At 30.8% G+C, this 12185-nt stretch overlaps 1 protein-coding gene across 2 annotated transcripts; it reads right to left on the bottom strand.

The window, feature by feature from the left end:
* Positions 1-3324: 3324 nt before the first annotated feature.
* On the bottom strand, positions 3325-6834 carry LOC140866000 (psbP-like protein 1, chloroplastic). 2 transcript variants are annotated; one of them, XM_073270854.1, is made up of 9 exons: positions 6679-6834; positions 5553-5627; positions 5371-5467; positions 5140-5223; positions 4986-5068; positions 4715-4837; positions 4447-4518; positions 3746-3842; positions 3325-3650 (listed from the first exon to the last, which is right to left on the bottom strand). In XM_073270854.1, the coding sequence occupies exons 2-9, from the start codon at positions 5613-5615 to the stop codon at positions 3547-3549; spliced, it is 723 nt and encodes a 240-aa protein (XP_073126955.1). In that variant the 5' UTR covers positions 5616-5627; positions 6679-6834; the 3' UTR covers positions 3325-3546. The 2 variants fall into 2 exon arrangements, with proteins under 2 accessions (XP_073126955.1, XP_073126956.1); XM_073270855.1 differs by having other exon boundaries at positions 3762-3842.
* Between the last annotated feature and the right edge of the window lie 5351 nt (positions 6835-12185).

Here is a 12185-nt window from a genome sequence, read left to right as displayed (position 1 = left end):
TGATTTATCTCAATGTATTCTTGTCATGAAAGCAAAATGGAAAAAATATTTTTTGCTCATTCCTGAAATTTTTTTATGTGCTTTAGTTTTAGATCCTAGACTTAAATTAGATGGCTTAAGCGACATGTTAACATTATATTATGAATCTTTGGAGCCTATTGCGGAAACGATTCCTTCTATCTCATTGATTTTGTTTAATATTAAAACTCATTTACTTGATATTTATAATGAATATAACATCAAATATGGTGGACAAATTATTTCACATGAAACACAATCTACTGCAACTAGTAATGTTACTTCTAAACTTACTAAATCACAACTTTTATTAAGGGAACGGACGAAACATCCACGAGGATCCTCAAGTTCCAGTCAGGAACTTGAGAATTATTTTACCACTACTTTTGATTTTAGTGATACAGATGAGGAAAACTTCGACATTTTGAGATGGTGGTCGCAAAAAAACACAAATATATCCAATTTTGGCTATAATGGCAAAAGAAATTCTAGCTTGTCCGATTTCAACAGTTGCAGTGGAGCAAGCATTTAGTATTGGAGGAAATACATTGGACGAGAGACGTTCTAGCTTAAGGCCGAAAAATTTGGAAGTCCAATGTTTGCTCAATGATTGGTCAAAAGCCGCTACTCGAACACAACATATTCAAAGTGATAAAGAAGACCAAGATGATACTGAAGGAACATCCGGAACTACGATGAGAGGAAATGCGAGTGAAGTAGAATAAAATGTAATAGATTTGTAATATTAAGTCATAAGATATTAAGATGTTGAAATTTTAATATATTATTTATTTAATAAATGTAATAGATTTTTATTATGGAGATATTAAATATTTGATTGAGATTATTTAATGAATATGTCTTATTAAAAATTTGTTTAAAAATTTAAAAAAAATTTAATTCGAAGGTTTAGCGTTTTTTTTAAAAAAAATAGCACGGGTTAGCCCGGACCCTGAACCGGCGGTTAACCGGACCCAAACCCGGACCGGAACCACCGGTTCACCGACTGGACCGGAACCGGTCATTGGCGGGCCGGTTAAGAGTTGGCTAAAAGCCAACCCGGACCTGGCGGGTCCGACCCGAACCCGGATCTATATATCATCGTTTCTCTTTCCGGTGAACGAAAAAAAATAAAATGAATTGTTTTTGCAATTTTATTAGGGCAACGGCGGTATACCAAAAATTATAGCATGACTTTGAAAATAGTTACTCTAACCTTTTTTTAATTATTTACAGTGTTCTAAAAAGCGTTGTATAGGCTGCCTTCGTCTCGCTTTTTTGCTAGGTTAAGTCTTTATATAGGCGTTGCTCGTCTAATCTCTCGCCTATGCGACGCCAAACTCTTTACACTAACAGAAATCCGTCTAAACAGGCAGAAATCTGTCTAAGCGTTTACTATTTTTTATATAAAAAATAAAACTAAAAAACTAAAAAGAGAGAGACGTGACGTGAGAAACAAATACAAAAAGAAAGAAGAAATATAAAAAAAGAAAGTCAAACAAAAAAATTAAATCTCATATTACATATGAAGACTTGATATCATAATATCTATGTTGTTGTTGTTGTTGTTATTATTATTATTAAATTTTGTAAGATTTTCGTACAAAAATTGAAAAACATAAGATATAAAAATTATATTTTATAATAAGCTCATGAAAATTCTAAATAATTTATTATTTAAGTTTTTTTTAAAAAAAACCTCCTAGACAATCACCTAAGCAATGGGTCGCCGTCCGACTACTGTCTAATATTTTTTAAAACATTGATTATCTATATTATATAAAATGTCATTTCTTTAAAATAATTGTCTTGTGGGTAGAGCCGTCAATTTGAGTTAGGCCTGCCGGGTCGGCCCGGCCCGCCACACAATTTAAGTGAGTTGGGTTGACATTTTTTCAACCCAACAAAAGGTGGGCCTAGATGGCCAACCCGCCAAGGCCCGCGGGCCTGGAGGATTAATAATTTATTTTTATTTTTATTATGATATATGTATTTTTTAATAAAAGTTATGAATTTTTTTTGTATTAATTACTTTATATAAAATTTACACACATGAAATCAATAATTTAAATTTTTATTAATATATTTCTATTAATATTTATTTATGAAATGATATTTATAATTAATTATAATTTCATTTATTTATTTTTATTTATCGTGAGCCAACCCGCGGGCCGGCCCACCTAACCCGCAACCCACCTTGGGTTGGGTTGGGTTCAGGATTTCCGGCCCGCCAGGATGGTGGTTGCCCCGCCAAAAGATGGGTTTTTGGTGGGCCAGCCCGCCCCGCCATGAGTTGGCCCGTTTTGACAGCTCTACTTGTGGGCAAACAAAAATATCCCTTATTTTATCTGACTAGTAAGTTTAACGTGCGTTGCACGTGATATACGATTTTGTTAGATAGAGTTTATAAGAAGTTAAAGAACATAAAATATATATATTTTTCAAATATATATATATACGTATGTATGTATATGGGAACCAAAAGATATTTTACCTTTGAAAAATTTGAATATTAAAATCTAAGTATCAGGATCCCTGATTTATAGCTGACAAGAAAAATATACAAGTATAAAAACACATAATATAAATGAAAATATCAACAATAGACACGAAAATCAAAACAAAAACTTAATTTAACACAAATTGAAAATTATTATATATAACACATAATATTGAAAATAAAAGATTAGTCATAACAAATACGTCGATGTTTTACTGTCCAACAATTCTCCATTCTTGAACCTCAAAATATGTTGATGTCATCCATTTTCATCATATGAAGAAATAAATCAAACACTTAAACAAAAATTTAACATACACAATAAATCAAATGCAAAATAAAAACTAATTTAAAGAAATAAATTAAACTCAATGACAATATAAACAATACACAATTAAACTTTTTTTTTTTAAGATATATTCTAAAATTATTATATATAGCACATAATATTGAGAATAAAATATTAGTAATAATAAATACGTCGACGTTTCGTTGTCCAACAAAATCTCCATTCTTGAACCTCGAAATATATTGATGTCATCCATTTTCGCCATTTGGAGAAAATAAATTAAACACTTAAATAAAAATTTAACACACACAATAAATCAAATGCAAATTGAAGACTAATTTAAAGCAATAAAATAAACTCAAGGACAATATAAGCAATACACAATTAAACTCTCATTTTTTAAAATATATTAGATAAGGGTTGTTTACAAGTTACAACCAACCAATTTTAATGTATTTGAAAAATAACCAAATGATTTTTTTTATCATAGATTTTCTTTTAAAACCTAAAATCCTTGAATTATCGCGTGCGTGACTTGCTTGAAAAAAAAAAATAGGAAAGGGGAATATTGTAAATGTTCATGACAACATCAAATTTGGAAGTTTTTCCGAAAAGAAGTATGCTCTTATCTTCTTTTTTTTTTTTTTTAAGGAAAGTATGCTCTCATCTTCACTAACACAAAAACAATGGAGAATTGGATAATCTGTGAACCAAGTGTTCGAACCATCAAAAGAATCTACACAGTGAAAATTTGGAAGGATTCGACGACGGTTTTTAGCCTATCCTTCATCTTCTCCCATCTCCTCTCGTTCGACCCTGTAGTCAATGTGTAGAACTTCCCTGCATGTAACACACGTTGTCGAAGAAAATAAGAGTCCATGAATCCAAATCTCAATCTAAGACATCCAAAAAAGATTAATACTTCATTCATATACCATTTCCAATACATACTGCAGTAAGAGCATGTCGAGTGTAATTTGGAGCTTGAGCAATGAATTCGATTGTGTAGTATGTCTTCCCATCTACTTCGTGCTGCGGGATTACCAAATAAAAATCAACCATTAAATAGTTAAGCATGTGTGCATATGTCAAATACTGACAATTAAACAGATCTAGAACCGGTAATGGCCGGCTCCAAGACAGGAAAATGGCAAGAGAGACCAAAAACTCAGAATTATCTAAGAAATGGGGTGCAGATTGGGTAAGGTATCAGAGTTGAATGAAAACGAGAATGTTTAAAACATCATATAAGTTGAGAGTTTCCACGTAACATTGCAACTTTGAACTACAAGAATGCCAGCATGCCTTCAAGAGAATAGTAAATAAACCAAAAACCATGTATGAAAATTCCCTTTTGTGGTGCCTTGGTTGTATGGAAGTAGAAAATAAAATGGTGGTCACTTTGACCACAACAAAACTAGGTGTTATGTTTGTCTTTTTACGCCTATCAGACTATAGAAATACATACGTTTACCAAAACTCCGAAATTGACATGTCAAAACCTACACATAAGTAGACTTGTATATACTTCGAAGCAACTATGTAGAAGGAGAAGTCATGGGAAATCATCATGCAATCCTGTGAATCCTGATGAGGTCAAAAAATATGGTTCGAAGAGACTATAGGAAAATCTCACCTCTGATGCTTCAATCAACTTTGTTTTCTGAGAAGGAGAAGTCAAAACCTTTTTTATCAAAGTTTCAGCAACCTAGAGCAAAAAAAAACGAAAAACAAAATTTGAACCACGAGACCATAGGACAACAAATTGAAGCAAATGCGCCACATGAGCCAAAGAAATTGAGGCCATTATTATAAAGAAAGTAAAAAATGAACATGTTACATGATTTACACGGTGTTGCCACTAAAAATGTCTATATCCTACTTAGTGTTTGAAATTTTATTACCTGCTGCGGAGGCCCGAATTCTCGAATATTTTCTTTGCCAGAGGGTATCACATTCACGCTGACACTTTCCAAAGGTTCAATAACATCTTTGAAGACCTTGTCTTCACCTTGAACAGCTACTTCCTGGTCCAACCACGAAGATAGTACCAATATTGAGAGAGAAGAATGCATGCAATAAGATCCATAAGAAACAATGCAGCTTAGGCGCAAAATGAATTCAGTTTGATCAAAATGAAAACAGAATCAAATAAAGAAAAGGTAAGAGGCATACCTGCCACCCAAAGGGGTACAGAAAAGTGTATCCATCTTTCTTATCTGTCACCGGTATAAATCCCTTTTTCGCTTCTGCGGCAACTGAGTGACATGAAAAACACGCTATTAGCATATCAACCACTAATATCCAGGAATCCAAGCAGTTGGCGTACATGTCATCAAAGTCTGCGGGGACAACAAAAACCATGGGGTAATTGTTACCCCCAAGGCAAGCAGTTGGCGCCGCCCAGGTTTATCTGCCATAAACATGAAAATGAATATTTTATTTTGTCTAAATCTGACAAGCTTTTTGGTAAGAAAATAAAATTAACAAATGACGTAGTACATAATCATCAATGCACATATTAGAAGAGAGTACACCGTCTGAGAGTATGAAATTATACCTTCTCTGCAAGGAGAAGTTGAAGATGAAGACCCCTGCTCTGACCTCACAATGAAGGATATATTTCTTCGAAATAGTCCATGCCTATATAAACCTAGCTGATACATAAATTTTATTCATAAATGTAAGAACAGAGTATGTATAATTGCTGTTCCAAAGATTAAGAAAGGGGGATAATAGAACCTGTGCTGATGGATTTAGCAACCACGTGTGATGAATTGATGGAGACGCATGCAATGACACCATAACTGCTTCAAACTATGAAAGAAAATAGTTAGATCAGACCATCAAACTTTTTCAGACGTTAACATATTCTTTTTTTTCAGAGTTTTATTCCATGTTAACTTGCTCAAGTTCACAGTTCTTGAAAATTTCTTCATCATAGATTAAACTGAATTTTAATATTGCTAGATGTATTTTCTCCTGTTAGTAGTAGAGTTTATATATAAGTTAATTCTCATTTAAAAATCCAATTAAAATCGACCATGAAGTGGATTGAATGTATACATTTCCCTCTAAAGATTCTGCAGCAGCAAGAATACAGTTGAGCAATTTGGAAATACAGATCTTTTCCATATCTCAGTTGAGTATTTAATATGTATTTGAAATTGACAAAAGCAAGCAAAGAATTTTCATCACATTATAAACCATCACACTGACCCAACAAGCCATATTTAAACAGGATTTCAAGCTCAAGTTTTCGAGTGGTTGAATTTCATATAAATCTGCTTCTAATTTATAATCAAGTTTTTTCTACCAGAACTGACTAAATGCTAGAGTAAATTCTGAAGCATGCGAAAAACAGATAATTTCCGTAACCTTGCGATGAAAAACTCAACCAAACTGAGCTCAAGCTGTCAAGCTCTCCTTTCAAGTACATATATTGAAGAAACCAAAAAGTGAGCATGAAATTCGAAATCTTTTTTTTCCATTTGAGACCAAGATAGAATGAATATAACATATGACCAAATGAGCATCACATAGATGTAAATGCAATCAACTGAATTCAGCCACGCAAATCAACAAGGATTCATGTTTTTCAATCAAAACAAACGAAACAAGAATTATAAACACTTTCACATAACAGTATCCGAGCACTGTCCAAACAATACAGCTAGCCCAGATAAACGTAATGCATGATTGAATCTACGCAAGAACTGGAGAACAAACATCATTCCAACACACACACAATGACACAAAACCCAAAATGTTTCGAGTATTATAAATTCTTTGACAAATAACACAAGATGGAAGCAGCCATATCACAAATCTCAAAGATACAAATCGTGGGTCTAGCTCAAGAACTCACCTTTCAGCTGAATTGCGCCTCCGATGAGGATTTTCCGGCGAAGCAAGAGTGTGCCGCGTGTCAAGGTGGAGGAGAGCCGTTGGGTGTTGCTCTATCCATATAGATAATCTACGCAGCAGGCGTATCACCCACCAATTATCCTACACTACAGTTGTGAAATGACAAGAAAGTCCCCACAAAACTTTTCCAACTAATAAATTGACATTTTTTTTAAAAAGAAAGAAAATCTTTTCCAAATAATAAATCTATGTAAACTTATAATTAATTAATATTTACTTAATTTTATAAACAAAAAGATGCTTTTATTTGGAGAGAAATTTTTTTAAGTTGATGGACCATAAACTATCATGTGGTGGTTTAATTATATTTTTTGTTTCGTTTCGTTTTGTTTTTTTTTTTTACGGTATTTCGTTTATGTATTTTAGATTGATTTAATATGTACGTATATCATGTTGGATTATCTTATCTCGTTTAGAAGATTAATCGAATAAATTTTTTGTACATGCATCGTTTTTTATGATTTTTTTAATCGGTAGATGTAAATTTTACCAACCAAAATTCTTCAATACATATGACACCATTTGGTTTGATGTATTATTAATTTATGTATAATTCATTACATTCAATCTCGCGTCATATTATTTATCCATTTATTAATTATTAATTTTAAATCAATCAAATCATTAATAATTTATCTTACATCAATCAAATCATTTAATATAAATTAATATATTATCTCTTATAAATAATATTATTCATATTTTATTTATTATTAAAAAAACAAAACAGTAATTTATCATTTTTATATAAAATTTAATCAATCAAATCAAATAAACTATAATATATCAATCAAATCAAATAATATATTAACTATCATTTCTTATTTATTTTTTATTATATTATATTACTTATCTATGTATTACTTATTTCATCATTCAAATCAAATAATATAGTGTTTGGGAAAACTTTAAAAAAGCACTTATCAATTTTTTTCTTTTTCTTAATAAATTTTTGAATAATCTAACAATCATTTAGCGAATTATTGATCCATGTAGAAACGACCAATAGAACATATGATCATTTGTATTTTGTTATTATATCGATGTTTTTATATTTTGTTATTGTTAATGAAGTCTCGAATTTAAAATCTCATTTCAAATTTGAAGTCTCGTCGTGACTATAATTCTACTAGTGATCTCGCCTTGTGTATCTTTTTTATCTTTATATTTTAAGGTTTATGTTTTGTGGGGGTTGGTGGAAACACATGTAAGTCAATGGGATGTTGCAATGGAATGAAGAGGAATGAAGAGTGAAGACTCGAGTTCAAAATTCTACCCCACAATGTCTAAGTTTTTGTTATTTTATTCAACAAAAGTAAATCAATACTTTTCGGAAAATTATTTACTCCTACATTATCCGATACAATAAGAGACCATATCAACAATTAAGGGTCAAAATGTAAATATAACTTTTTATATAAGATACCATATTCTAATGTTATGGATATTCTCAATTACACTCAATATAGGCTCCAACAAATATTCGCATGATATTTTATATCCGATAAATATTAGTTACATTATATTATTATTTAACATATGAGAGAGAGACATGCAAAATACACGTCTGGCTAAAAAAAAATTCCAATTTTACTCGAGGCCGTAATAGAGAGAGAATCAATAAATTAAAAGTGTAATCATTAATATTTGTACATCAATTTTTGCATCACAAATTTAATACAAAAGTTTTATTTATCAAAATTTCATGATACATCGACATCACACGATATAATAATACAATACACGATATTGAATATTGTATAAAATTATTCATTAGCTAAACAACATGAATATGTACCTCAAAGTCATAACTAAATTTTGTAAAAAGATTTACAAATGAAGCAAAGGCAATTAATATACCTTATTAAAAAAAAAAACTCATATAAAATGATCTCACGGATCAATTTATGATAGGATCTCTTATTTGGTTACACAATAAAAACTATTATTTTATTATAAATATATGTAAAATTAACCCACTTCGCGATTATTCGTGAGATCGTTTCGTAATATAATTACTCACCATATTAATCTCTCAAACGTCAATACATATATATCTACTACATAGCTAGATATGTCTCAACATACGCAAAACCTCAAGATAAGATCATTATATCCAAATTGAATCATCAACCATAAAATTTCCAAGTTTACACAAGCAAGTGGTAGAACCAGAATCAATAAATTAAACAACTTACATACCTCATAATAATTGTTAAATTTTGTAACAAGAAAATAAATATGGGATAATGAAAAGGGGGGAAATTCCCAAAAGCCATAGGAATGGGTGGAGTTGGAAACCTAGTATATATTCTCCCACAAAATCCATGGAGAAACTTGATTTCCAACCCACCAATCCCAACAGATTTTGGCAGTAATCGGCCTCCCTTTTCAGATCAAACTAATCGTCAGATCTGCGAAGAACAGAGTTTCTTGATTTTCTTGGATTTCAATGATTGCATGTGTATTATATGTTTATTTATGCAAAATATTTGTGGGGTTGGAAAAGTCATTAGAGATAATGGAAGAGTGGATAAGCATTACACGTCTATTTCCTGTGTTTGCTTATTGGATTGGGGGCTGAGTTAACTAGCAACACATAATTTTATAAGGTAGGGCATGTCGGCTCATTATTTGATTATCGAGTTAAAAAATTTTCAACTCAATTCATCAATTTAATAAAACTAGGCTAAGCAGGTCAACTTTGCGAATCTAACCATTTTTTAGTTATATTCGACGGCTCGGATGAGGTTGACCTGTAATCCCACAAAACCCACCCTGTGAAGACCAACCAAGCCCGCCTAGTGGGTGGGGCGAACCACCCCGTGGTAGCTCTAATTTTGCCCCCGTATCCGGATAAATGGTTGATCTGAAGCGAGTAAGATTGCATTTTCGATAATGTATGTTTCTTTTTTTTTTCAGTTTTGATCGTCTATATAATAAAATTTTAATCTCAGTATTATATATTTCAAATTTTGGTAATTTTAGGTAATTATAATAAAAAGTGATGATGTATCACTACACATACCAGCATCATGTTAATGTCACATTGGAAAATAACTTAAAAAAATGACAAAACAAAATAAAATAAATTTGATTTAACAATATATAAAACTGAAATCACAAACATAAAAAAACATGCAAACTTCAAAAAAAAAATGTAATTTTTCTAGAAGGGCGCGTGTTGATCTGAACACATTTCTATATCTTGTTCAATGATGAATCGATGATATCATATTTCAAAAAAATATATATAATTTAAACTTAAATTTTAATTATGGCCATAACATTTTAGATCGAAAAAAACAATCATACACACACAAAAAAAAAAGACAGAACTAATTCATAAGAGGTGGTAAATATTATTTACATTTAAGATTTATTGATTGTAAAATATTTATTTATTTATGTTTTGTGGTCCTAGATTTTCGAGGAAAATAAATAATAAACCTCTACGGCTTGTAAGAATCCAAACAACCATACAAAATAAAAGGGAACCAACAGAAATATTCATAAATTGATCGTTAGTTCCAATATTTTTCTTAGTCTAACAGAAAATTATTTTAAAATAAATATGGGATCACTATTTGTCCATTTCTAGGGGAATCCATGTGAAAGTTTATTCGTTCTTTTAGGCTTTATTTAAAAATTTATCGGTTTTATCTCTCAAAAAAATTAATTGTTCTTCAAGGTTACTATAATTCTTTTAATTTTGATACATTATTTCAAAAAAATATAATGGGGTTCAATAATATATATATATATATATATATATATATATATATATATACGTACAAACTCGTATTAGATCGTTTCACACATTAATTTTATAATATGTATATATAATTATATATACATATATATTGAAATGAAATCATCGCCACCATAGTTTAAGCAATGGACAGCTCAAAAGTCCATGGACCGCCAAGAGCCCAAAAGCCATTAGGGCGGTCGACTTTGACAATCTCGCCCCAAAATACATATTTTAAATATTATATATAAATTATATATATATATATATATATATATTACATTATAAGTAATCTATGAACGCGTAGGTTAAATTATTCTTAACTAATTGCATAAAAATAAATAAAGAAGCAAAGAACACATTATATAAAATTGATAGCAGGTTAAATCTTATTTTTTTTCAAAAATTGAGCATCAAATTCATATCATATAAGATAAATATGCCAGTTTTTATAACATATAAATGAAATAGCTACATTTAAAATAAAAAAAAATGAATGATGCATTAGACTATTACTCTTTTTTAAAGATATTTATGTCTTTTAAACTTTTAACATGATATCAATATCATTCACTCAAATTTGAGATATTAATTTCAAAACGAGTCATAGGCTTAATAGTAGTATCAATAAAATTTATACTCTGAGAGATAATATAACACAATTTATTTTCGTATAATAAGTAACAAAAATAACATAAAAATGCAATTTACAATATATATATAGAAATTTTCAGGTACCCAACCAATGATGTCCAACTTCTCCCCGACAACTAAAACTCGGTACCGTGTTTTAGTGATATAAAAAAAACAATATCGGGAACGAGGTGAGTATGAATGGTTGGGCAGCTGAGCATTACTATATATATATATATATATATATATATATATATATACATCATGTTTACTATTTGTGTAAATTCACATTTCCCCCTATTTTAACTCCCACCTATCATTCTAGTCTTCATTTCCACTTAGGCGGGCAAAAATCCGCATAAGTGGTTATTATTTTTTATAAAAAAATTTTAAAAATAAAAAATTAAAAGAGAGTGTTGGGATCGGTTCAGAGGGTAGAGGGGAGGTGAATACACTCTGAAACTTTTCTTCTTCTTCTTCAAAATGATCAAGTGAGGTTTAGTTCACTTAATCTGTTTTCTCAACTTCTAAAACGGTTTGAACAACTTAAATAGTGCGGAAATAGTTCAGAGGTTTTAGTGATGCAAAGTTTATAATGCAATGTATGAGCAGAATGTAAGATAAATAGCAGTAAAGACTAAGGCACGATTTATGGAAGTTCGAAGGCTTAATCCTTCTACGTCTCCCCTTCTTCCACTTAGGAAGGAATTCACTAGAAGACTTTGGTTATTACAACGTCTTGTAATACACCCACTTCAGACTTAGGACTTATCCAATGCCTAATCCGAAACTCCTAGAATTACACAGATAAGATTCTCAGTTCTTATCAGACTGGTGGAAGCTTTCAGAGTAGCTTCAATTCTCTTCAACAATGAGTATAGTTGAGTTGAGCTTCTCAAACTGCAGAGCGGTCGAGAGGCTTGAAAACCCTAGGATGATCCTTGACGATCAGATATGTGAACTGTAGGCGAGGGTTTATTTGAGCAGCAAATGAAAGATCTTGTAAGTGTGCTCAAGTATATCAGATGAGGACTTCTGATATTATTCAAGTGATTGAGTTGATT

Source organism: Henckelia pumila, chromosome 4, assembly GCF_033568475.1.
Source record: "Henckelia pumila isolate YLH828 chromosome 4, ASM3356847v2, whole genome shotgun sequence".
Lineage (NCBI taxonomy): Eukaryota > Viridiplantae > Streptophyta > Magnoliopsida > Lamiales > Gesneriaceae > Henckelia > Henckelia pumila.
The sequence above is the reverse complement of the archived record's forward strand: the minus strand, read 5'-3'. Positions and strand labels throughout refer to the sequence as shown.